Source organism: Bufo gargarizans, chromosome 5 (assembly GCF_014858855.1).
Source record: "Bufo gargarizans isolate SCDJY-AF-19 chromosome 5, ASM1485885v1, whole genome shotgun sequence".
NCBI classification, from domain to species: domain Eukaryota; kingdom Metazoa; phylum Chordata; class Amphibia; order Anura; family Bufonidae; genus Bufo; species Bufo gargarizans.
The window spans coordinates 186795365-186823322 of record NC_058084.1 but is presented as its reverse complement, the minus strand read 5'-3'; the positions used below and the strand labels follow the sequence as shown (position 1 = coordinate 186823322).

The 27958-nt window shown below is 43.9% G+C and overlaps 1 protein-coding gene across 1 annotated transcript in view; it reads left to right on the top strand.

The window, feature by feature from the left end:
• EXOSC7 (exosome component 7) overlaps window positions 1-26836 on the top strand; it is a 30739-nt gene extending 3903 nt beyond the window's left edge. The window contains exons 2-8 of the mRNA XM_044295868.1: window positions 509-610; window positions 1413-1507; window positions 15545-15710; window positions 17465-17535; window positions 24955-25078; window positions 25286-25441; window positions 26668-26836. Of these exons, the coding sequence (XP_044151803.1) occupies window positions 509-610; window positions 1413-1507; window positions 15545-15710; window positions 17465-17535; window positions 24955-25078; window positions 25286-25441; window positions 26668-26772 (819 nt within the window). The 3' untranslated portion in view covers window positions 26773-26836. The remainder of the gene's footprint in view (window positions 1-508; window positions 611-1412; window positions 1508-15544; window positions 15711-17464; window positions 17536-24954; window positions 25079-25285; window positions 25442-26667) is intronic.
• The last annotated feature ends 1122 nt before the right edge of the window (window positions 26837-27958 follow it).

Sequence of the window (27958 nt, the reverse complement as noted above, 5' to 3'; positions counted from 1 at the left end):
CTAGGCCTAAATTTGCCAGGACTGTCCCTGGTAATTTGGGACATTTGGCAGCTATGTAATTGGTCATGCTGAGTTGGGGCGAGTAGGATCTTTCCTTTACACAGTATTCTCTCATATGGGGGGAGTGGGCACAAGTGTATAAGTCCCCTCTTTGAAATCATGTTGGAGAGCGTGGGTATGGGTGTCATTACGCACTAAACTAATACCGTGTACTGTGCCCAGTGCAGGCCCTACAGCATACAGAACGCCCTAGATCAGGAATGCTCAACCTGCAGCCCTCCAGCTGTTGTAAAACTACAACTCTCACCATGCCTTGCTGTACACTGGGAGTTGTAGTTTTTGCAACAGCTGGAGGGCCGCAGGTTGAGCATGCTTGCCCTAGATGAATTTGTAGACTGAGGTGGTGGTTGAAAGTTCACGTCTGAGTATTATTTAGTGTATTTAATGTGCGTTTAGTCTTTAGTGTACGCTGTCAGCACATGATGGTGTCTGTGATTTGCTTTTGTAGGATGATCTGCGGACAGACGGCAGAGGGTGTGAGGACTACCGAGGGATTGAAGTGGAGACCGATGTTGTATCAAATACTACTGGATCTGCACGTGTGAAAATTGTACGTAATCTGTGTTTCTAGGGGAGGAGAGCTTCAGAACACCTAATCTTATGCTGGAAATGAATTTTATTTGTAAAAATTAAAGCGGTTTAAAGGGTTGTCCAATAACAAGCTTATGAGGGGAAAAGAAGTGCCTTAAAAACGTTTAAAAAAAATAGAACAAATTTTAAAATATATTTTTAATACAGATATTAAAAATGAAAAATATTAACACATTAAATATCTACAGTATCTTCTACAGTGAACGCTATAAAAAAAAAAATCTCAATGGCACAATTGCTGTCACCTCCCCCTGAAAATTGGACTAAAGAACGATTAAAAAGTTGTATAAACTCCAAAAATGGTACCAATATAAACTATAGTTGAATCCCACAAAAGACCAGGCCATCACACCGCTCCGTTGATGGAAAAATGGAAAAAGTTTGTGTCTTGAGGTTAAAAGCACCACGTGTAGACCAGAGAGGTAAAAAAACAAGCTTGTCATCCGCTGGTGATCATGTTTCATGAGACACTACTACATCAAGTTCTTGGGTCCATGTTTGTCAGCAGATCATAATGGAAGGACTGATGTATGCGTGACTCCTTGGTCCATACAGGGAGGCAGTGGAGCCACGTGTGGACCTTGTCTATAACCGACTGGCTTTTACGAAGTCATAGCTCACGCTCAGTGATCTTGGGTACCTAGGATGATTATTGCCATATATCTTATAGCAGGGCATACTGCATTATAACTATAAATCATATATACCGCATAGTAAATGTGCATGCATGCCCTCATATATTCACTTTCATCATGTTTCAGGGCCACACCGATGTCCTGGTGGGAGTGAAAGCAGAAATGGGAACCCCGAAGTTGGATCACCCTAAGAAAGGCTTCCTGGAGTTCTTCGTAGACTGGTCAGTAATGAATCTGCAAAGCTAGATGACTTATACAGAGCACATAGACAGTCCCTCAGAAGCACAGCTACATTTTACTGTGCTGCCACAGTAAGAAATCAGAATTCATTTCTTTTAAAATTTAAGGTTTTTTATATAAAAAATATGCTGCTTTTTATTTTTTCCTTTTTAAAGGGGTTATCCGATATCTAAAATATCCCCCCCTTGAGGCTGGTCAACATCGCAGCCTGCTATTGGCTGCTCTCCCTCCCCATTGCCGGATGTCCTGATCCGAGCAACGGGGAGATGGATCGGTGGCCGTACAGGGATCGGGAGAGATGCAGGTGTCGGGGAGCGGGTAAGTATAATCCATACAAGGGGCCCTGGCATGGGTGGGTAGCTATCAGATAACCCCTTTAAATGCTGCAGCAGTCCATAGAAATATACAGCAAAATACACTACAAACAGTGTGGGATTTTGTGTGTGTTTGACTTTTAGGCCTCACGGACACGACTGTATCCACGAATACCTGCCGTGTGCATTCCGCATTTTTCTCACTCCCATCAGTAGAAATGACTATATCTGTCCTCAAAACAGACACGAATAGGACACGTTCTATAATTTTTGGATGTGGGCATCACAAGAATGACATCCGTGTGCTGTCTTTGCAGAATCCGTGTTCAATCCTCAAAAATAAGGGTCGGACGTGGACCAAAGCTACAGTCGTGTAAATGAGCCCTAGTGTGTTCTTTTGAATCGGTGGCTTTTTAAAATTTTATTAAAAACTCAGCATGCTCCAGGTGTGCCGCCATTATATATATTTTTTTCATGCTTTTTCCCTTAGATGTCTATTAAATATAACGCATTTACGAATAAAAAATAAATAAATAAAAAAGGCACCACCCCAAAAAATTGAAGCACAAATCTGTGTGCCCAGGGCGCTGTCAGCATGCCTCTATGTGCAGCTACTGTGCTTAATCCTCCTGCACGCACAGCCATCTCATGCATCCTGCGGCCGGTATATCAGAGGCGGTGAAGCTACAAGATGGCTCCGTATTCATTGGGATCCGCTTGACGGTAAAATGAACAGAGCCTCCGATTGCTTCTCATCAGAAGGCTATGTAGTTTGCAGCTTACTGCATTTTAAGATGGTTTTGTAAACTACAGCAATCTTATCATAGACCTTATGATTTGCGGATGTGGTTTGGCCAGCTCGCTGGAATTAACGAGCTCAAGATTTGAGGCGTAGTTTAAAAAAAAAAAAAAAATCCATTTAAAGGGAACGGATCACATTTTGTTTGCTTTAAAAGGGTTGTCTGAGTTATTTAAAACTTTGCCCCATGGCAGTAAAATGTATAAAATAAAAATCCTAAACTCGCATGCGGTTCCCTGCGCCCCATCTCCAGTCCTCCTCCCATTATTCTTATAGACTTCAGCAGTGACATCAAGGTATGTGGTACATGACTGCTGCAGCCTATCGCTGGCCTCAGCAGTATAAAGCACAGCCGCTGTCTGAGGCTCTGGTCATGTTACAGTAAGGGTTCGTTCACGTGAGTGTATTTTGTGGTCCGTATACGGAACCATTCATTTCAATGGGTCTGCAAAGATGCGGACAGCACTCTGGCCCCGCAAGAATATACATTTCTATACGGGCGGCATCTGTTTTTTGGGGATCCGCAATTTGCGGACCGCAAAAAAACAGCACGGTCGTGTGAACGAGCCCTTAAGTGAATATCAATAGATCTTGTAGTTTCACAACCTCTAATGTGCTGATGTAACTCTAGACACATGAGATATCCGGACAGAACATTAAGGGACGTCCCCATCCTCTGTTCTCAATGGTGTGGTCCAGCTTTATAATCTAGATGTTACCATTTCATTGTAATCCTGGTGAATCCTTTTGATTTAAAATCACACTATTAGTCAGCTAGCCTATAATGTGCTTCATGGTTCCTGGAGGCGGCTCATTGGTTGTAGGCGATGCTGTTTTCCCCGCTGCCTCGTAAACTTAGCTTCGTTGAGTCATTTGATGTACATTTAAGCACTGTGTATTTAGCTGTGCACAATATGACCTGTATCGAAAACTGCTGGAGGAAATCCAGCAGGTAGGGACATGGATCTCTTCTACACTGCCGTCCACCAGTTAGGTTCTGTTCTGATTAAATCTCGGACAACTTCCTTCATGTTAGAAATGACTTTGTGTTCAGTGCGACATCGCCCTCTAATGTTAAAAAGATGCACTGCCATCCTTTACTAGACCACAAATCATTGGCTCCCGTTGGGGATATAAAAATAATGTTAGTAGAGTATATATCCAGAGTAATCCTTAGCCAATGCATACATGTATGATGGGTGGGAGCGCACGCCATACCGGAACCTGGCCACTAAAGGGAGAGAAAGCAGGGAAGTGTCGCCCATGTTGGTGTCTTGCACTCTCCATTGTAGTCTTTGGAGATATAGAGAGAGACGTGTGCCTTTCCCAGTTGAAATAACTCTTTAAATGTTGACGTGGCTATAATAAAGAGAAAACTGAACAAGCTGCATCTTCAAAGATGCCGCATTTCTCAGTCCTGTAGCATTCGACTGACATCACATAACGTAGACAATATGGCCATAAAACGTTTTTAGGGTTCTGTATCCTTATAACATTGGACTGCTTATACAGTAGAGTGCCCTCTTTCAGTGTGATCCTAGTTGTGCTCGTACACCTCCATTTGCTGCCTCTCAAACTCTTTTTCGGCTCTCCCGACTCCTGCATACACATCCGTTCTTTGTTCAATGGGAGAAAGCTGCTGCCAGCAGGACTTGTCATTACACTGCACCGCTGAGACTTCCAAGACCAAGGGCGGTGTAATGAACAGCTAATCGGTGTCAGACCTCTGCAGATCAGATATTGAGGACCTTTCCTGACAATAGGTCATCAATATAAATGGCAGGACAACCCCTTTAATCTATATTTATTGAAATACAATTTCTGACATTTTCTAAATTCCTGGAAGTAAATATGCAATGCACTGTGCATCTAATAACTGGACAACACTGTTATACACTTTTTGGAATTTGTCTTTAGAAAAAGTTAGAAAAGCTCTATATGTATGTCCTGGAAATGCAGTCTAAGGGCTGTTTCACATGAGCGGATGCCATGCGTGGCATCCGCTCCGTGAAAGACAGCCAAAACCCGATGCAGACTACAGAGGCACGGAGCATTAACATGACTGATAACGCTCCGTGCCTCTGTAGTCTGCATCGGGTCTTGGCACTCTTTCACGGAGCAGATGCCACGCACGGCATCCGCTCGTGTGAAACAGCCCTAAATGCGAATAAGAGGCAATTAAAAGGTATAGCTATAGCACTTGCAATGGGGGCCAAAGGTTAGGGGGCCCAATAACGTGCAAGAACATTGCATCTTTTTTGAGGAATATCAGTATAGTATTTTTTGTGCTATTATAGATACATTCAATTATTGCTATTTATGCTGCTGTTTCTACTTTCTTACAGTGGATGATTATTTTTCTATGGAGCCTTATGAATTCTAGTTATCCACTGCTGTATTCAGGGCAACGGCCTTGTGCATGAGGCCTAACTGGGGAACGAACAGAACACATACCCGGTGACCTCCATTTTATCTTTTCAGCTGAGGATCCATGATTCCTGGGCTCCTCTTCTGCCATCTAAAATGGCCGCATCAGTAGCCAAAAACACTGCTTGTCAGGGGAAGGAGGGCAGATTAGTAACTCAAAGTGGCCCTGAAAAAAAAACATACAAATGGCCCCATGTTGTCAGTACTGAAGCTACCAGGTCATCCCTGATCCCACACTACACAGTCCCATTAAACCATTCCTGTCAGGTCCCACAGTAGTCCATGCCTTACTAGTTTTGGTCTGACCCCAGTAGAAAGCAGTCCGCCAGTTTAGGCTACTTTCACACTAGCGTTTTTGCTGAATCCGGCAGGGTTCAGCAAAAACGCTTCCGTTACTGACAATACAACCATCTGCTTCCGGTATAAACTTATCCAGTTCTATTATCTTTAACATTGCCAAGACGGATCCGTCATGAACTCCATTAGAGGACGGATGAGTTTTCTAGTGTCAGAGAAAACGGATCCATCCCCATTGACTTGCATTGTGGGTCATGACGGATCAGTCTTGCTCCGCATCCCATGACGGAAAGAAAACCGCAGCATGCTGCGGTTTGCTCTCCGGTATAGGAACGCAACCAAACGGAACAGAATGCATTTTGGAGCATTCAGTTCTGTTCAGTTACGTTTTGTCCCTATTGACAATGAATGGGGACAAAACTGAAGCATTTTTCCATAGCATCATCACGACGGCATACAAGGAGATTGACCCCTGACCTCTGTAGGGGCTGGAACAGAGAAAGGTTAAATACCCTCCTCCCACCACCAACACCAGTGTTTCCTGTCCCTACAGAGGACAGGGCAGAGAAAGGTCTCCCTGTATGCAGGGAGATGAAGCTAAGGAAATGGAATCTTTCTGTTGGTTGTTACCTTAGAAAATCGCCAGCATCCTGCATGGCGTCCCCCTGCCCTCCCGCGGTCCAGTACTAACGCTGGGCAGGGGTTCAGGGCTCTATCTCGTCCCGGTTTTCCGGGGCCTGTTCCCTGGCGCAGACTCCCTCCTGGCCTATTAAGGCGGCAGCTGGGTGCGCGCCGGCGCATGGGGCGCATGTTTATGACGTCACGGCCGGCGACCCGGAAGTGACGGTAGCGGCGGCAGCGTGGGGCCTGGCTTAAAACCGAGGCTTGAACTCTGGTAAACGCTCCCAGGATCGGTCCCCACTGGTGCGGAACCCTTGCCTGCAGAAGAGGACGACCATGCCGGTATCGGAGCGGTCCCCTAGAGCTGAGCCACCGGCAGCGCTTCTAACCGTGAGTCCCCTTCGGGGGTATTATATGAGCGGGTCAGGGAGTCTGTTGATCCCCCTCTCCTGCGGTAATAAGGTGAAGGGGGGGGGGGGGAGAGTGAGGCACTTGTTTCCATGCTCCGAGCGGCTGCGTCAAGGAGCTTACTTCCGCCCCTTTGGCTGCCTCTCCCTCTAGTGGCCATACCCTTATACTTTGCCGTCTCCTCTCTTTTAGGCTAAAGAAGCCCTGAAAAAGATTGGGAAATCACTCAAATGTATCTCCTGCAATAGTAGACTCCCTGACGGCTACCCCAAAAAATTGTGCAAGCTTTGTATTTCAAATATCGTACGGGATGAGGCACCCTCCCTAAAAGAGGAATTAAAAACTATGATTCAGGAAGAGATCCGTTCATCCCTGGCCCACCTGTCCACTAATCCCCCCCGATTTGCCGCAACCAAAGAGGAAGCGGGCTAGATCTCCATCCCCTTCTGAACTAGAAGTCATTGCGGATGAAAGTGCTCACTCTGTCAGGTCATGGTAGGAGGGGGAGAGAGTCTCTGACTCAGACTCAGTGGACGACGGTCGTAGATATTACTTTTCTACGGAAGGAATGTCTCCGACCTTTTGAAGGCAGTAAGGTCGACCATGGGCGTGGAGGAGGTGCAACGTACCCATATGATAATAACAAAAATAATATGAAGGAGAGGAAATAAAGAACAGTGACCCCCCCCCTCCCAGAAACGACCCACCCACCTTTAGGAATTACCTTTTAGATAGTGATTTTGACTTAATTTTGATAATAATTGATGGCTCCATCTATAATATCCTCGTCTTAGCCAATCCTATAATGATCTATCAAAAATATAATAAATAATTATAAAAATATAAAATTTGAATAAAATCAATAAAAAATAAAGTAATAAAATGTGTCATTTGAACGAATTAAATATATAAATTCGTTCTGATGGTCTTTAGGATGGTAGGATCTATTAGGGGGACAACTTTACATCCATTAAAGATGGACCATATATAGTGAGAATGACTCTCATTAAGTCTATAGAGTATCTACTATGAAAAGATGGACTATATATAGTGAGAATGACCCATATTAAGTCTTAAGAGTGTCTATTTTATATATATATATATATATAAAAATGCGCCTGATTAATAAAATTAAGAGCTATGGAAGGACTGTGTATGTTACTGTTCCATCATTAAAACATAAAATCGCTTAATAAGATGTTCGTCTATTCAAATTAATAAGACAGATCAATCGGGCTTTAGGCATAAACTATATAAATCTGGTCTTCAGCCATCAATTATGTCATTGCATAAAACATTAACTATAGGTACCGATCGCTTAAAACTAGTCCATTAATGTTAAAAAGTGAGCGAATTACCCTGTGATCTTCTGACAGTCTTCTAACTATATTATGACAGTTTCTTCATGTAAACATCATCTGACGTCATTGAGGTTAGACCGGACGTCACTGACCTGCGACGGCACAGGAGAGGCACGTAGGATATACGTGAAACAGTTACCTTTTGGCCCGTGATCGCATGCATGAACTGGATTGGCTGAGCGACCCAGAGGGGTGGGATCCTGGAGAGCAGAAAGGGAGGTCGATACGAGCGCGCGCGCACATATACCCCGCATCCCCTGACTAAGCCGAAACAGCGGCGAAACATGTCGGGAGGGGTGTAGTGATGTGAACCCGTTTTTAGGCAGTGTGTGAGTGAGTGAGAGGAGTTACTGGCCATATGATACAGGGACATTAGAGAAGAATAGTGAGGTAAAGTGAGACCGAGTTTGGTGTGGATGTTCAACACCTACCCCTAGTGCTAGGCAGCGTCACTGCAGGCACATGAACGCTCAGCGATGCATATACACAGAGATGTGTCTACACTGACCTCTATGAAACAAATAGAGGCAACATTGTAGCTACTCTGAATTATTGAAATAGTGTGCAACCACAAAAGTGTTTAAATAGGGGAATGGCAACAAAGTATGAGTCTCAGCACGACCAAAACTGAGACTAGGAGGTCTAAATAAAGGCCTGCTATATGCATCTCAAATAAAACTAATTGTACAGTTTAAGTGCTGAGCCCATATTGTGAACTTCATAAGAGTCTTAAATAAAGGGTAGGTCCTACACACCAACGGCCCTCAAACTATATAACAAGAGATATTCACTGTATTGAGCCAGATACAAACACATTGCCACAAAAGGTTGCAAAAATCAGGCAACCAGGCTTAATAATTATTGTCTCATAACTCCTTACAACTGAGAGTTTTAACCAATTTTTCTTTGTTTTTTCTCTAATATATGTTTGTGAGTAAAAATTACAAATAATAAAGTTATGATTTTAACTGACAAATAGGGATCCCTAAAGGGATTTTTTTGGTCTTACAGACCAATAGAGCATTATAGATTTACATCCCGAGGATCTCTAAAAAGGGACTGTGGAGATCAAAATGTACCCATTCGGTACAAGAAGAAATGTTTGGGGGCCTAAGAGTTAAGAAGACCCGTGTGTTTCCCATCAATGAAAGTATTAGGGATATGATCCTTGATGAGTGGGCAGACCCAGAAAGACGGCTGGGAGTACTGGCGGCGTTCAAAAATAGGTTGCTATTTGATCCAGAGGAGTCTAAAATTTTCAATGAAATTCCCAAGATCGATGTACAGGTTGCCTAGGTGAACAAGAAAACGTCCCTTCCATTTGAGGATGCCTCCCAACTTAGATTCGATGGATCGCAAGGCGGACAGTCTTCTCAGGAAATCCTGGGAGGCGTCCATGTTTAATGTTAAAACCAATATTGCGGCTACCTCAGTCCCCAGATCCATGTATCTTTGGTTGGGAGAATTAGAAACTCATATTAAAGATAAAGCATCTAGGGAGCAGATTCTTAATTCTCTCCCTCTTTAAAATCCGCCACGGCCTCCTGGCGGATGCCTCTGCCGAATCAGTCCGATTCTCCGCCAGAGATGCGGCACTCTCCAATGCAGCCAGAAGAGCCCTCTGGATGAAGTGCTGTTCGGGGGACAAGACGTCCAAGTTAAAGCTTTGTTCCATACCCTTTTCTGGAGAATATGTGTTTGGCCCGGTGCTAGATAAAATTCTAGAGAAGGCCGCAGACAAGAAGGGGTTTCCGGAAGATCGCCCCTCCAAACGCCGGTATCCTTTTCGCCCCTCCTCGGGTCAGGAAAAAAGCTACAGGGGGGAAGGGAAATCAGGGCGTTGGAGCTATCCAAAAGGGGGAAGAGGAAGAGGCCAATCCTTCTCCCATCAAAAATCTTCAGATAAGCAATGACGCCGGAGTGGGGGGAAGACTCTCAAAATTCCTAGGGTCATGGGAATCTATCTCCCAGAACCCCTGGATTTCCAAGGTAGTCGGTGCAGGCTATCAAATAGAGTGGTCTTCAAGACCCCCAAACAAATTTTCACTGACACGGTTCCAAACGAACCTTTGGCAAGGAGTCCAGAAACTTCATCAAATGAATGTAATCTCACCGGTCCCGCCTCTAGAAAGAGGCAAGGGTTTCTATTCAACTCTATTTCTAATCAGGAAAAAAGAAGGTACCATTTAGACGATCATAAACCTGAAACCACTAAACAGGTTCATTCGTTATCAGAAATTCAGGATGGAGACCCTAACATCTACAATCCCTCTGCTAAGCAAAGACGTCTTCATGTGCACAATAGACCTGCGAGACTCTTATTACCACATTCCCATTCACACCAACTCATAGAGTTTTCTCCGGTTTGCAATCCAGGATATATCAGGGAACGTCCATCACTACCAGTTCAGAGCCCTTCCCTTCGGGATTTCATCAGCCCCGAGAATATTTACCAAAGTAGTGGTAGAGATGGTCGCTTTCGCCCGAAGAAAGGGAATCATGATAATCCCCTATTTGGCCGATTTCCTTCTGATCAGCGAAAGTCTCAGCCAAATCAATTCGAATCTGAGGTTCTTTCTCTCCATCCTAGACGACCTGGGGTGGATCGTAAACAAGGAAAAGTCCGTCCTCACCCCCTCAAGGGAAATTCTTAGGTATGATCCTGGACTCCTTTAAAGCAAGCGGTATTCCTACCTCGAGACAAAATATCAGTTCTCCAACAAAAGATCAGGTCCTTCCAGAAAAGAAGATCTTGCTCTATCAGAGAGGCGATGAGTATGCTGGGCCTGCTAACATCTTGTATTCCGGCAGTTCCCTGGTGTCAAATACACTTCAGACCCCTTCAGTCCTGGATCCTGAGTGTCTGGAACAGGTGCCAATCCTCTCTAGATCGTCAAGTAAGCCCACCAACTCGGATTCTACAGTCCCTAAATTGGTGGAAAAACCACGGGAACTTATCCCGGGGAAGTCCCTGGCCGAAGACTCCCCAGATTCAGGTAATAACAGACGCAAGTCTGTCCGGCTGGGGTGCAAAGGTGGGGGATTGTATGTTCCAGGGCACTTGGCCAGATTCGATCAGATCCCAGTCATCAAATTTCAGGGAACTGAGAGCAGTCTGGGAAGCATTGAAGGTAGCAGAGGAAATGTTGTGTCATCATCACATAAAAGTGCTATCGGACAACACTACAGCCGTTGCCTACCTCTCCCATCAGGGGGGAACACGGTCCGTAACCCTACAGGCACTGACAACAAAGATCTTTGCTTGGGCAGAACAGAAGGTGGCCTCTATATCGGCAGTTCACCTGAAGGGAATACTAAATCAGGAAGTGGATTTTCTCAGCCGCCACAGGATCGATCATACAGAATGGTCTCTAAGTCCAGAAATTTTCGGGCTAGTAGTAAGAAAATGGGGGATGCCCGACGTGGATCTGTTTGCCACCAGGGCAAACTCAAAAGTGGAAACATTCTGTTCCCTAAACCCCAGGGACAGACCTCATCCCTTAGACGCCTTTGCCATCCGTTGGCATTGGAATCTGTGCTATGCCTTCCCTCCACTTCCTCTAATTCCGAAGGTGGTACAGAAAATTCTCCAGGACAAGGCCACGGTGATTGTGATCGCTCCCCTGTGGCCAAAGAGAAGTTGGTTCTCATCTCTCCAGAAACTTTCTCTACAGGATCCATGGCCCCTTCCTGTGCGGGGGGGATCTACTCCAGCAGGGTCCAGTTCTACACCCAAACCCGCAGTTTCTAAAATTGGCAGCTTGGATCCTGAGTCCCAAACCCTGAAACTTCAGGGCCTGTCAGACGAAGTTATTGCTACTCTGAAAGCCTCCAGAAAGAAGGTAACGTCAGCAATCTACCTTAAGATCTGGAAACGTTTTTGTTCCTGGAGTGGGGACGAATCGCCACACTTACATAAACCCAACATCCAAAGAATACTGGATTTCCTACAGCAAGGTCTAGACCTGGGACTTAGACCCTCTACCTTGAAGGTCCAGATCTCAGCCCTGGGTTGTTTTTTTGACCAAGATATAGCCGGCCATCGTTGGATCAAAAGATTCATTAAGGCAGCGACGAGGCTCCGCCCAACGATCACCGCCCGTGTCCCTTCCTGGGATCTGAACATCGTTCTTACAGGCCTTACTTTACTACCCTTTAAACCCATGTCTGACTGTCCAATAAAATTATGGTCCTTGAAAACGGCCTTCTTAATTGCAATAACTTCGGCCCGCAGAGTAGGAGAATTACAAGCCCTATCAATCAGGGAACCCTACCTCCGTATTCTAGATGATAGAATAATTCTCCGTCTGGATCCTGGGTTTCTCCCCATAGTTTTATCCAATTTTCATCGGAGCCAGGAAGTTACCCTACCTTCCTATTGCCAACACCCCTCTAATGACAAAGAATCAGCATTTCACTCTCTGTACGTTAGACGGGCAGTCCTAAACTATATCGCTGTGACGGGAAAGTTTAGGAAATCTGACAACTTACTAGTTCTCTTTGGAGGAAGATTTAAGGGCCAAAAAGCCTCCCGGTCCTCTATAGCTAGATGGCTCAAAGAAGCCATTAGTCTTTGTTACCAAATACAAAATCTTACATGTCCAGTCCACATTGGGGCCCATTCCACTCGGGCCATGTCTTCCTCTCAGGCTGAGAGAGCTGGGGCTTCTCTGGAGGAAATCTGTCGTGCTGGCACTTGGTCCAGCATTCATACCTTTTATAAAGCACTATCGCCTGGATCTTTCCAGATCATCTGATCTGTCCTTCGGGCGGAAAGTCCTCCAGGCTGTAGCCCCCCCTTAACTGATATATTTTTTATATCTCCTTGTATGCCGTCGTGATGATGCTATGGAAAAACCGGAATTAGTTTTACCGGTAATTCTGTTTCCATGAGATCATCACGACGGCACGTTATTCCCTCACTATGATTTAAATCGTTTGACCTACTGGGTCTCTAGAAGGTATGGAGTAATACCTTTTTTCACTGTTTTCCACCACCGGGTTGCTCTGTGTGATTTTGGAAACACTGGTGTGAAAGTAGCCTAACACTTTCCTGTAACAAAACTCTTCAATCCTTGTACTATATCTTGTCTGCCCCAACTAATTACAGTTGTGTCTGCGTCTCTTTCCTGCCTGTAGTCTGAACAGAATGGTCTGACTCTCTCATCCCTTTATAGGGTCATCTCACCTTCGTTAGCTTTCTTCTTAATGCCAAAGGTGCCCCACTCGCCTTTCTTCATCTTGTGGGGATGGGGTGACTGCTGACATGTTTCCCCTGAATGAATGTGTGAGGAGGCCCCGCACCCTCCCTGTGATGCACTTCTCGGCCACTGGCGCCTGCAGTCATGTGAGAGTATGGCAGAAAGGGTGGTCCAACGTGCCACTGCATAGTAAAAGGCAATCAGCCCACCAGGACTTTTCCCGTTGGGTACGTTGCCAATCCGCCCATGATGGCAGAATAGAAGCCTGGGAATTGTGGATCAGCAGGTAAAAAGATGAAAAGGAGGTCACCAGGGAAGTGTTCTGTTCTTTCCCCAGTTAGGGCTCATGCACACAGCCGTTGCCTGTATTGCGGCACGCAAACAGTTCGTCCGCAATATATGGGCACTGGGCGCGGGCACTCCGTATCCCAGATAAAAATAGGGCCCATTGGAAACAATGCAGATGCATAAACTAAACTAGCAACACAAATAAAGAATGCACTCTACATATATATAATTGTAAACATTAAGATACTTTATTATGATGAGCGATTAAAAAACTAAAATAAGATATTGATACACACCACAGATGAGGCACCAAGTACACAATAACAGCAGCAAGATATAATCAAGTAAAGCAGGACATACAGTACAGACGAAAAGTTTGGACACACCTTCTCATTCAAAGAGTTTTCTTTATTTTCATGACTGTGAAAATTGTAGATTCACAATGAAGGCATCAAAACTATGAATTAACACATGTGGAATTATATACATAACAAAAAAGTGTGAAACAACTCAAAATGTCATATTCTAGGTTCTTCAAAGTAGCCACCCTTTGCTTTGATTACTGCTTTGCTCACTCTTGGTATTCTCTTGATGAGCTTCAAGAGGTAGTCACCTGAAATGGTTTTCACTTCACAGGTGTGCCCTGTCAGGTTTAATAAGTGGGATCTCTTGCCTTATAAATGGGGTTGGGACCATCAGTTGTGTTGTGGAGAAGTCAGGTGGATACACAGCCTACAGTCCTACTGAATAGACTGTTAGAATTTGTATTATGGCAAGAAAAAAGCAGCTAAGTAAAGAAAAACGAGTGGCCATCATTACTTTAAGAAATGAAGGTCAGTCAGTCCGAAAAATTTGGAAAACTTTGAAAGTGTCCCCAAATGCAGTCACAAAAACCATCAAGCGCTACAAAGAAACTGGCTCACATGCGGACCGCCTCAGGAAAGGAAGACCAAGAGTCACCTCTGCTGCGGAGGATAAGTTCATCCGAGTCACCAGCCTCAGAAATCGCAGGTTAACAGCAGCTCAGATTAGAGACCAGGTCAATGCCACACAGAGTTCTAGCAGCAGACACATCTCTAGAACAACTGTTAAGAGGAGACTGTGTGAATCAGGCCTTCATGGTAGAATATCTGCTAGGAAACCACTGCTAAGGACAGGCAACAAGCAGAAGAGACTTGTTTGGGCTAAAGAACACAAGGAATGGACATTAGACCAGTGGAAATCTGTGCTTTTGGTCTGATGAGTCCAAATTTGAGATCTTTGGTTCCAACCACCGTGTCTTTGTGCAACGCAGAAAAGGTGAACGGATGGACTCTACATGCCTGGTTCCCACCGTGAAGCATGGAGGAGGAGGTGTGATGGTGTTGGGGTGCTTTGCTGGTGACACTGTTTGGGATTTATTCACTGTTGGAAGACCATTTCAGGTGACAGATGACTTGAAGCTCATCAAGAGAATGCCAAGAGTGCGCAAAGCAGTAATCAAAGCAAAAGGTGGCTACTTTAAAGAACCTAGAATATGACATATTTTCAGTTGTTTCACACTTTTTTGTTATGTATATAATTCCACATGTGTTAATTCATAGTTTTGATGCCTTCAGTGTGAATCTACAATTTTCATAGTCATGAAAATAAGGAAAACTCTTTGAATGAGAAGATGTGTCCAAACTTTTGGTCTGTACTGTACATCCAAATTGATATACAAAACTGCGCACACAAGTAATACAAACCCAGCATGGCGCCTCAAAACAACCACAACATGTGTTTCACATTGTGCTTCCTCAGGGGGTAGAGCTCACCCCCTGAGGAAGCACAACATGAAACATGTGTAGGGGTTGTTTTGAGGCGCATGTTCTATTTGATTTTTTTTTTTTTTTGCGGTGCAGACGGATCAAGTTAAATGGGTCTGGATCTGTCTTCATCAGCCACGCTGATAGTGTGTTTCCCCCCCCCCCCTCCCCTTTGAACCACAGGGTGGCTTTAATTCTAAAAGCTTCATAACCTGCAGTTCTGTGTCTGAGGATAGAGCACCAGTTAAAACAAATATAGATCTATATAGATAGATATGTCTATTACACATACATACTTTTCTTTGGTTATCTATTAATCCAAGAAACTGCAGTCGGCCCCATTCACTGAAGTTCCCCTGCATGGCTGGCCCCTTCTTTCTCAGGATCGGTGGGGGTACCAGTGGTCAAGCCCACACCAATCATGTGTTAGCACATTCTAGCGATATGCAGATGAGAATACCCTTGTAATTTGTAACTATTTTCAGAACATTTGACGTGTTTTCTTTATCTCCCAGTTCTGCTAATGCCACTCCAGAGTTTGAAGGACGTGGCGGAGAAGAGCTTGGCACGGAGATCGCCCACATGCTTTATAAAATATTTGACAACCAGAGCAGCATTGACCTAGAGTCGCTCTGCATTCTGCCCGGCGAGCACTGCTGGGTCCTTTATGTGGATGTGCTGGTGAGTGAAAACTGAGGTTCATTCATTTATGTGTGGATGTTTATTGGTCTTTAGCGTTTGCTGTGAGCTGTTTACTTGTCATTTAATGATTGCAGGATGGCCACTAAACAAATTTGAAAGTACCTGTATTTCTCCAGTATATTAATTCTGGAGTATCATTTCTTAGGACTCCACATTGCTCCATTACTCTCTTGTTCCACCTGGAAACACATAAATTGAAAATTGGGTTTACAAGAAAATGGGAAACTGCAGCTTCATATCCCTCCTTCCCTCTTCTCTGCATTTTGTGTTGCCAAAGACCAGCTTTTCAGCGACTTTAATATTACTGTAGATGTGAAACCAAACCTAGCAGAATGTCTTGTCTTTTTTAATGTAAATCTTCAGAAAAGTAGTGTTCCATTGTAAGACTGCATACAGAGAGAGGACCGTAGCCGATACTTTGAAGTGTGTATTTTGTGTGTCATGTAAATAAGACAATACCATAAGCAGATTTCCCCTTTTTATTCTTCCTCTTGCATCTGATGCCTTTTATCCCTTAGAAAACATCTAATTTCCAGTAATTAAAGTTCTTGTAAATTGCATCTTTGTTCTCGCATAAAAGGCTTGATTTAAGTGCTTGGCAATTACAAGACCGTTAACGTTGCTAATTACCGCCAGACTAATTGTTCATTGTGCACATCGGTGACTGGCGCGGTAGCGGTGATGTCATTCCTCATCTCGGTCCTGACAGAACCATTTTATTCTACAATGTTTTCATGAAAAGTATGTAAAATATAAGAAAAACAACTGGATCGCACATCCTCAATACTATGCTTTTATCTAATAACTGTTTTTTCAGCATAATTAACATCGTTACTCAGCGCACTTTATCGTATACCTACCCCTATGCTGTATGCTGTACATGAGGCATTAGTATACAATTTGATCAAAAAGCGTAGGCCCACTCACTGCGACAAGGTTGCCTCTTTGAATGGGAACCTACTCTAAATTTGCCGCAGCAGGCACCGGGACCCAGCATTCAAACAGCACCCCTGTTTTCTGGCCAAGCCACCCTGGCACTGGGTCCCACCAGCTCACCAGCACAGCACCAAAGCAACAATGGCCGCCGTGCAGTACTGCACCATGTGAACTCGCCTTATCCCATACTCTCAGGAACTCCAACTGAGAGGAGGTAGGAATGTATACACCCTTAGGCTACATGCACACAACTGTATGTTTTGCGGTCCGCCAAAAAAAAATAATAATTGATGACGTCCATATGTCATCCGTTTTATTTTTTGTTTGTTTTTTTGCGGATCCATGGTAACAATGCCTATCCTTGTCTGCAAAACGGACAAGAATAGGACATGTTCTATTTTTTTTGCGGGGCTATGGAACGGACATACTGATGCTGAAATGAATGGGTCCGCATCTTATCCGCAAAAAAAACGGAACGGACACAGAAACAAAATCTGTTTGTGTGCATGTAGCCTTATGCAGACTCCTGCTAATAAAAAAAACACCTGGGCCAAATGGGGAGGAGTGCTGATACCAGAGAGGAAAAAAGCATAGATTCTACAAAATGTGTAAAATATAAGAGTGAATCTGGAACGCACATCCTCAGTACTATGCTTTTATCTAATAACTGCTTCTCAGCGCAATTTATCGTATTCCGACCCCTATGTTGCATGCTGTACATGAGGCATGAAAAGTATGTTTGAGATGCCGTCAACCATGGTCGAGACTTGTACTGATAGCATAGTCTTTTCTTCCAGCTGTTGGAGTGTGGAGGAAACCTGTTTGACACCATTTCTATAGCAGTAAAGGCAGCGCTCTTCAATACAAGGTAAGGTGACTGCTCAGCCGGGCGTGCATGTGTATACCTCTGCTCATAGAGGACTGCTGCGTTCTGCTAACAGTACCTGCAGGCCGGGGCTTGGGATTCCATTTCCCCACCAAAGCCACAGCAGAAGTCCCTTGATGTGGCCAGAATGGCTGTATCATAACCTCAACATCACTATAATAGAAGAAAAAAAAAGACCTAGGCCACACATCCACAATCTATAGATGGATTTCTTGCTCCTAATCAATATTTGTAAGAATGATCATAAGGATATGCCAGATGTAGCATTGTCTGGAATGGCATGCTATCTTTAAGATAATGCAATGCAGAATTTAAAAAAATAATAATTTTATATGTATTTTAAAGGGGTTATATATCCCCATCTTCCCCCACTCGGGCCCTCTGACATGATTATCGGAGCATTTCATGTTTTCTTTTGCCTTGCTCTGAATCGCGCAGGACAAGGGCTTTTTCTGTAGATCCAGTAATGTACCAAGCTCTCCATGGGTAAGCTATGCGGAGGCTTCCGCCTAGCAGTGAGCCCCGTGGCATCACCGACACTAATGGGTGGGCTTTAGTGCTGTCTTAGCCTGTAAAATGGCTAGGGCACCACTAAAGCCCGCCCATCAGAGGCGGTGACATTACTGGGAACACTGCTAGGCGGAAGCCTCTGCCTAGCAGTGCCCAAATGTAAACAAAAAGCCTTTGCCCTGTGCGATACAGCACAGGGCAAGGGAGAGCATCAGAGCGCCTGCCTAGGTGAAAACGGGGATATGTCCAGGTTCAGCTCTGAGTCTGGACAACCCCTTTAATAGCAAGGAGGAGAAACTGTATTTTGAAGTCTATAATGGGACTACACCTTTAATGCGCAAAAAATATCCAATCGCTACATATCCTCCTTTGCCTCCTTCTTCTTTTGTCTCATTACAGTGAACATAGAGAAATATATAAGGGAATCTTTTCTTTGCCCCCAAAGATCAGCCATGTCCCCCTCCCCCTCCTCACTGTCCTGTGACAAACTGTAGGACAAGTGGCTGGAGCAGGATCATGCAGCATGTTCGGCAGGCTGACCTATCATGAGGTCAACCAGATTTCTTTGTCACTTTTGATGTTCATTTAAAGGGCTCACCCAGATTTGTAATATTTAATAGCCTTTCCTCAGGACGGTGAGGGCCCAACTCTTTGCACCACTGCCAATCAGCCATTTCCAGGGGCCTCGGCGTGTGCATGGGCCGCAGCCTATGTCTTGCTTACATTGCTCTGTGAGATGTTCGTTCTCTAAAGTTCTGTATTTCTTTCAAGTGGCTGGAACAAGGATGCAGAACTCTGAAAAATATAGCGTTCAGAGTATGAATATCACAGAAATGCCTTTGAAGTCCTTAAAATTTTCCACTAGCCAACATAGTCCCCCATGGTAACACTGGAGTAGCTGGATTGTTCTCTACCATTAGTGGTTTAAGCACACATCACTTGTGTTCCAGCAGGAAGACCATGTGAAGAATGTCTGTGAAGTTACCCTGGTGCTGTGCTTAATACATGAAAGCAATGGGATCCACATGTCCCGATGTAGAAAGCCTTTGTTGTGATAACTTGTTGGAGAAGCCGTCCGTGCACTGTCTGCATTATGAAATCTTCTGATGTCACATCTGACTTCGGCAGTTAGGCAACCCTCCCAGCTCTGCTGAGTTTAATGTGCTGAAGGTCAAGCCAGTTAGAAAATGTGGGGTGGGGTGTGTGTGTGTGTGTGTGTGGGGGGGGGGGGGGGGGGGGGGGGAGACCAGATCGTGATAAATACTGAATAAAGTTTAAATAAAAACTTCATTTTATTAAACGGTTAATGGGGAAAATTTATCATGCCCAGCACTCCAGAATTTTGGCTTTAAAAAGTCACAAAATAAAGCCAGTGTATTACACATTATTTGTTTTTTTGTTTTTTTTGTTTTGGGTTTTAGTGCATACGAATAAATGTTAAAACGTAACTACTTTAGTCACTTTCTGTTATCGGTGAAGTATTACTTTCTGCGTGTGTTTACCTCTTCAGTGGAGTGGTGATCTTTTGGGGTTTGCTTAAGGGCTCATTCAGACGGCTGTATGCTGTCCGCAAAAATGCGGATCCGTTTTTTTTCCGGACAGTTCAGCATGTCGGCAAAAAAGAAGATTGCATACCGCATTTTTGCGGACCCATAGACTTCAATGGGGTCACATCCTGATTTTCACTGACAAGTATAGGACATGTTTTATTTGTTTTGCGGAGCCATAGAATGGAAGAAAAGGGCCCCATAGAAGTAAATACAGGTCCTTCTAAAAAAATAGCATATTGTGATAAAGTTCATTATTTTCTGTAATGTACTGATAAACATTAGACTTTCATATATTTTAGATTCATTACACACCAACTGAATTAGTTCAAGCCTTTTATTGTTTTAATATTGATGATTTTGGCATACAGCTCATGAAAACCCAAATTTACTATCTAAAAAAAATTAGCATATTTCATCCGACCAATAAAAGAAAAGTGTTTTTAATACAAAAAAAGTCAACCTTCAAATAATGATGTTCAGTTATGCACTCAATACTTGGTCGGGAATCCGTTTGCAGAAATGACTGCTTCAATGCGGCGTGGCATGGAGGCAATCAGCCTGTGGCACTGCTGAGGTGTTATGGAGGCCCAGGATGCTTCGATAGCGGCCTTAAGTTCATCCAGAGTGTTGGGTCTTGCGTCTCTCAACTTTCTCTTCCCAATATCCCACAGATTCTCTATGAGGTTCAGGTCAGGAGAGTTGGCAGGCTAATTGAGCACAGTAATACCATGGTCAATAAACCATTTACCAGTGGTTTTGGCACTGTGAGCAGGTGCCAGGTCGTGCTGAAAAATGAAATCTTCATCTCCATAAAGCTTTTCAGCAGATGGAAGCATGAAGTGCTCCAAAATCTCCTGATAGCTAGCTGCATTGACCCTGCCCTTGATAAAACGCAGTGGACCAACACCAGCAGCTGACATGGCACCCCAGACCATCACTGACTGTGGGTACTTGACACTGGACTACAGGCATTTTGGCATTTCCCTCTCCCCAGTCTTCCTCCAGACTCTGGCACCTTGATTTCCGAATGACATGCAAAATTTGCTTTCATCCGAAAAAAGTACTTTGGACCACTGAGCAACAGTCCAGTGCTGCTTCTCTGTAGCCCAGGTCAGGCGCTTCTGCCGCTGTTTCTGGTTCAAAAGTGGCTTGACCTGGGGAATGCGGCACCTGTAGCCCATTTCCTGCACACGCCTGTACACGGTGGCTCTGGATGTTTCTACTCCAGACTCAGTCCACTGCTTCCGCAGGTCCCCCAAGGTCTGGAATCGGTCCTTCTCCACAATCTTCCTCAGGGTCCGGTCACCTCTTCTCGTTGTGCAGCGTTTTCTGCCACACTTTTCCGTTCCAACAGACTTCCCGCTGAGGTGCCTTGATACAGCACTCTGGGAACAGCCTATTCGTTCAGAAATTTCTTTCTGTGTCTTACCCTCTTGCCTGAGTGTGACAATGATGGCCTTCTGGACAGCAGTCAGGTCGGCAGTCTTACCCATGATTGCGGTTTTGAGTAATGAACCAGGCTGGGAGTTTTTAAAAGCCTCAGGAATCTTTTGCAGGTGTTTAGAGTTAATTAGTTGATTCAGATGATTAGGTTAATAGCTTGTTTAGAGAACCTTTTCATGATATGCTAATTTTTTTAGATAGGAATTTTGGGTTTTCATGAGCTGTATGCCAAAATCATCAATATTAAAACTAGGGGTGCACCGAAATGAAAATTCTGGTCCGAAACCGAAAATTCAGGATGCCCTTGACCGAAAACCGAAACTGCCTTTTTGCCCAAATACTTTTAAAATACTTTTTTTAAGTAAAAAAAAAGGAAAGTGAATTAAAATATAAAGTTAAACGGATACATAGATATTATACACACAATGCCACCCAAAGTGGTTATTTAAAAAAAAAATGTCACTCTCCCCCTCCCCCCCTCCCTTGTCACTTTCATTTCCCCCCCTCCCTTGTCACTTTCATTTCCCCCCCTCCCTTGTCACTCTCATTTCCCCCCCCTCCCTTGTCACTCTCATTTCCCCCCCTCCCTTGTCACTCTTATTCTCCCCCCCCTCCCTTGTCACTCTTATTCTTCCCCCCCTCCCTTGTCACTCTCATTCTACCCCCCCCCCCCTTGTCACTCTCATTCTACCCCCCCCCCTTGTCACTCTCATTCTACCCCCCCCCCTTGTCACTCTCATTCTACCCCCCCCCCCCTTGTCACTCTCATTCTACCCCCCCCCCCCCTTGTCACTCTCATTTTACACACCCCCTTGTCACTCTCATTTTACACCCCCCCTCCCTTGTCACCTCTAGTGTAGCCTGTGTAGCGTGGCCGAGCTCTGTTCGGTCCGCGGTACAGGAGCATTTGTTTCTTGTACCCGGCCGGACTGAAAGCAAGTGCACACTAAGTGCCGGGTACAGGAAACAAAAGCTCCTGTACCGCGGAACGAACAGAGCTTGGCCACGCTACACTAACAACAGCAGTAGCACAGAGCAGACACAGCAGGCTGCGCAGCACTGAGCCGGAGATTCTTTAGAGCGGCAAGCGTTTAGGAGGCACAGCATGAGGGGCGCCGCCGGCCGGCCGCCCGAACGTATATAACCAACCATATTTTCTGCCGATATGTACCAATATCGGCCGAAATGGATTAGGCCCATTTTCGGCCGATATTTTCGGCCGCCGGAATTTCGGTGCACCCCTAATTAAAACAATAAAAGGCTTGAACTACTTCAGTTGGTGTGTAATGAATCTAAAATATATGAAAGTCTAATGTTTATCAGTACATTACAGAAAATAATGAACTTTATCACAATATGCTAATTTTTTTAGAAGGACCTGTAGGTCTGCATCTAATCCACAAAAGCCCTAAGGAAAATTTTGAACCTTTTTGCATTTTTACACTTCTTGCTCCAGTTTTGAAGTGGATGTGGTTGTGTTAATATAGTCTCACTCTAGATCACTGGGACTTTTTAAAAAGTCACAAAAAAATACAAACTCCCTCCAGTACAGAGGGATGGAGTAGAAAAACTGGAGTAGCATTTCTAAACAAAAGAGTTGCTGTATTTTTCGCCCTATAATACGTACCTAGGTTTTAGAGGAGGAAAATAAGAAAAAAATATTTTTCTTCAGACCTCACTGCAGAGCCTTAATCAGATCCCCACTGTTAGGCCTCATGCACATGACCATATGCATTTTGCAGTCTGCAAAAAATAAGGATGACATCCGTGTGCATTCCATATTTTGCGGAACGGAACAGCTAGCCCCTAATCAAACAGTACCACCCTTGTCCGTAATGTGGACAATAATAGGACATGTTCTATTTTTTGGGGGTAACGGAAATACGGAAATTCAGTTTTTTTTGCGTGCGGACCCATTGAAATGAATGGTTCCGCATAAGGTCCACAAAAAAAATGGAACGGACATGGAAAGAAAATACGTTTGTGTGCATGAGCCCTTAATCAGACCTCACCTCAGAGTCACAATGTGAATAAGACCCCCCCCCCCCCCCATTTCAGATCCCCCAAGCAGACCTCAGATCAGATCCCCAATGTAAATGACCCCCAAGCAGACTTCAGAACAGAACCCCACTTGTGAATATGACCCCGAGCCAGACCTCAGATCAGAGCCTCAATTTGAATGACCCCCAAGCAGACCTCAGATCAGACCCTCAGGCTCAGAGCAGATATTAAACAATTAACAATCAACATGCCTCTCCTGCTCTGGACGCCGCTCAGGGAGCGCTTCCATATTGAAATACTCGTTAGTATTTGTCCCATAAGATGCACTAACATCTTCATCCAACTTTGGTGAGGGTGCGTCTTATAGGATGAAAAATATGGGTTTGTTTAAAGATGAGCCAAATTTATCAAACAACATGCTATGGCCGGCTTTGATTTAATGGACATTGTAGTCGGCTCCACTTTTCCCTTGCATCCCTTTTGGGCAACAATGAGCAAAAAGTAGATGATTTGAGCTTTGTGTCACTTGAGTGCAGATGGTTTTGTCGTGAAGAACCCAGTTTATTCATTGCAGCACCATGTCAGCACTGTAAGGAAGAAATCTAGTACAATTATCAGATGCAGGCTCCATATGCCCATATACTGGTTTATAGTAATAGGGAGAAAGCTGTCAATCAGGGGCTGGAGGGCAATGGGATCCCCAAGCTCAAGAATACATCAGACTCCTGTCTTGCAGAGCTGGCCGTACACTGAATTCTGTGAGTTCTCCAGGGCTAAAACATCCTGAGACGTAAGTGACACACTACTGAAATCAGTGGGCTCTGTCACTACATAAAGCCTTGACAGGTTCCCTTTAAGGAGGACCTGTCGCCACAAAATGCGATGCAATCTGATAGCCCCATGTTGTAGAGCAGGAGAAGCCGAGCAGATGGATATATAGTTGTAATTTATACATTTACATCTCTGCTTTTTCCACCTCCTGTGAACAGCATTGGTACAGGGAGGGGGGTGGGGGTGTTATTAGTGGTTGGTAGCTGGTAACAACTCCCTTCTGTAACTATAGCACTTCACAGGAAGTAAATAGAAAAATTACAGGTTTTTACTGAATCTTTTCCCACAGTATGTATGTGTGTGTGTGTGTGTGTATATATATTATCAATCTGGCCAACTTCTCCTGCTCTCTAACATGGTGCTTTAAAATTGCATTGCATTTTTCGGTGACAGGTCCCCTTTAGGGCTACCTACACCTGCGTTGCATATTTTTGTGTGCAGAAATTGACCTGCAGTGCGGCTCCAGAAATCCACAGCATGTCAGTTGTTTCTGCAGATTTTTGTGTAGATTGCAAGGGGAGAGATCGGGGCAAAATAACACAACTAACACAATTGGAGTTTGGTGTGGAAATGCAGAAAAATAACAACGGAATATCTATTTGTAAACCCACACCCGTGTCCAGGCACAATTCTTGTACATTCCACTTAAAATAGTGAAAAACTAAATTTAAAATAAAAAAAAGTAAATGCTATGTACAAAAAAATTAAAAATTCAATGAAACATTTCACATGGCAACATCAGTGAGGAGAAAAAAAAATACAAAAGCTAGGTTTCCCAAGTTGCAGTGAGGCAAAAAAATAAAATAAATGTCCTCATAGCAAAAATGAGCCACAAGATTAACTGGTTAGTCTCATCATAGACAATGGGAGCATATCACTCGGATATGCCCCCATTGTCTTATAGGTGCTGGGACCCACACCTATTTCGAGAACGGAGCCCCGCAAGCCGGTGTACATTCTTCAATATATTGAATTACAATGTCGCCCTAGATATAGGGATGTAAAGTTTATAAATACGGTATCTATATAGCATTACACTTGCTGACGATATTTGATTAATAATTAGGATACCTAAAGTACGTGTACTGGAAGATGACGAGGGATCCAAAGACATTGAACTTTCTGATGATCCTTATGACTGTGTGCGGCTGAATGTAGAGCATGTCCCCTGTATTGTCACACTAAGCCGAGTAAGTATAATATGCTATACAAAAATACCAGTCGAGAGAATAGCCTTGTTTAGGCTTTGCATTCTTTAGCATGTTCTTGGTTAGAAAAGTGGTGCTACTGAAGGAGAGCCTATCTTCTATATAAAAATGCCAGGAGTGGGAAGACATTCTGAGTGATCTCTGAAAAGGTTGTCTTTTATTTTTTTTTATTTTTATTTTTTTCTCCAGATTGGTCACCGACATGTAGTAGATGCCACATTGCAAGAAGAAGCCTGTTCTTTGGCAAGTCTTCTTATCTCTGTGACAAGCAAGGGTACTTTGACTTGTATGAAAAAAATAGGCAAGGGAAGTCTAGATCCAGAAAGCATCTTCGAAATGATTGAGGTAAGGGTGTAACGACTAATCTTGTCCTTCATGATCTGGAAGATACCTTTAACAATCCTATAGAGAATTTTCAGGACTGTGGAAAATACTAACTTTCCATTATACTTGCCGTTTCAAAGGACTGTGGATTTGCTGCCTTCTGAAACTTGTCACGTGACTTGCTTCTCCGAAATATCTCTACTTCTACTGATTTGACGTTCATCTTACTGCTGAAACCTCCTGTCCCTGAAATAGTGCTCCTTCATCTGTTGGCGCATGTGCTGATGCAGTGAGACTGCTCTGCACATGCGCTGATAGACGAAGGAGCATTCTGTCCACAGGATTACTTCAGTTAAAGGGGTTCTCTGCCTTTTTCTTACTGATGATCTATCCGTCGGATAGGTCATCAGCATCTGATCAGCGGGAGTCCGCTGCCGTCTGAAACTAATTGGCGGGGTCCCAGATGCTGATGAGTTATCCAAAGGATAGATCATCAATAAGAAAAGTCGAAGAACCCCTCTAAATATTTGCCACAAACGCATGCCGTACAAAGATGCATAGAATCCAAAGTTCTCACTCAAATTGGAGATCATTGAATGACCGTATTGTGGCTCCTTACAGAGTTAGAAGAACAACAAGGGGTTGTCCCAAAAATATTTATAAAAGTTTTTTTTTGCCCAGACTTATGATGATGTATAATCCCTTACCGGGCAAGCACTGCACTCCCCGGTCTAATTCCATTGCAGGCACTTCCGGAATAACATGCTGTACATTGGGCATGTAATCCTAGCCTGGTTTCAGCCCACAATGTTCACAACCCCAGTACATTGGAGGTTGAAACTGGGCTAAGAGCACATGCCCAATGTATGGCACATAATCCCGGAAGTGCCTAGAACGGAATTAGACTGGGGAGTACACCATAAGTAACTTCTTGTAAGTCTGGGCACTGGGCATGCTGAGATAAAAAAGGATAACTCCCTTAACTTACTTTGTTAGATCATGTTTTCAATTGGAATCATAAAAAATTTGCTCCCTTTGCTAAATAATGCATCGACATACTTGTTATGGCGCCCCCCTGGTGTGTGTTTGTTGCACATGCTCAACATGCCAAGAAGAATCAGCGCACTGGAAATATATTTTTCTAACCAGCATTTATTTTTCATAGTGGGACAATCCCGCTAAACATGAATTTGAACAATGTGTAGTACAGGTACTGAAACTTTTTTATATTTTTCTTCCACTTTTAGACGGGCAAGCGAGTTGCAAAGTTCTTACACTTGTCCTTACAGAATGTATTAAACCAAGAAGAAAGCCTAGGGAAGAACAGGCAAAAGATTGGCTTCCTACGGTGAACAGTCTGAGCAGTGTATTTGGAAAAGCAATAAAGATTTTTTTTTTTTTTTTAAATACAAATTTCCAGGCTTTTATTTGTCGATTTGTGGTCAGTCTTTGTTTGTAAGCTTTTTATATAAAATCTTCTGTGGTCTTGACAGTTAGTCTTGACTCATTCATGTAGAAATGGATGTCTTGGAATATAGGGGGAGATTTATCAGTTTTGCAGGAGTCGCATTTTCATAATTTGTGCACATTTATCAAATGTAGCCCAATGTTTGCATTTTGTGCACTTTTACATAGAAGAGTTATGTCTTGAGATGTCTTGTCCATTCTCTACACCTCGCCTTTACTGGAGTAAGAGAGGCCCAGTTGATAAATCTGGCTTTAATCGGCTCAATAGGCTAACCTTGTCCACTTTTCCACCCACCTTTCAAAGCTTAATTGGGTGGTATAAAAATGCTAAATGTTACAAATAAGCCCAAAAAAGTCGCAAATTTTTGAAGCCAGCTGAAGCAAAAGATTGGCTGCAGTGGTCATGTGAAGCTGACGCGACGTCATTGCTGCAGCCCCCTTTTTTCACTTGAAACGTTCAGGTTGTCCTTTGTGGAGTAACAGCAGCATTTATAAATGGCTTCTGAACATGTCAGTGCCGGGTTGTGCTGCTGAACCATGAGGACGCTGCTGTTCTATACAGCAATGGTCTCGGGAAAGACAAAGTAAGACGCCACTCCTTAGATGCAGTGGTCCACTGTGGCATCTAGGTGGTTAGACAGAGGGAGAGGACGACCAGTAGAGAGAGTCATTTGATCCACTGACCATTATGAGCAGCTCCCACAGTCCACCATCTAGACCCAGGTGGCACCTTTATTTACACCCCTGTCTCTGCCTGACCATTTCCAGGCACTTAGCAAATGGAAACTTGGCTAGGGCTGCATCTATCAACTATTTTTGTAATCAAGTATTCTATAGATTAATCCAACGATTGAGTACTCTAATAACATAAAACTAATTAAAAGAATGTTTTTCTTTATAAAAACTCATCTGCCCCCCCCCCCGTGCCACTATCTGCCCCCCAGTGGCACCCTCTCCCCTTCCTACCCATGTCCCCAGTGCTAAATGAAATAAAATAAGTAGTAAGAAGCTCCACTACTCGTCAAACTAAAAGTGACAGGTCGACAGGCCTGGCGATAACCCCACCCTCTC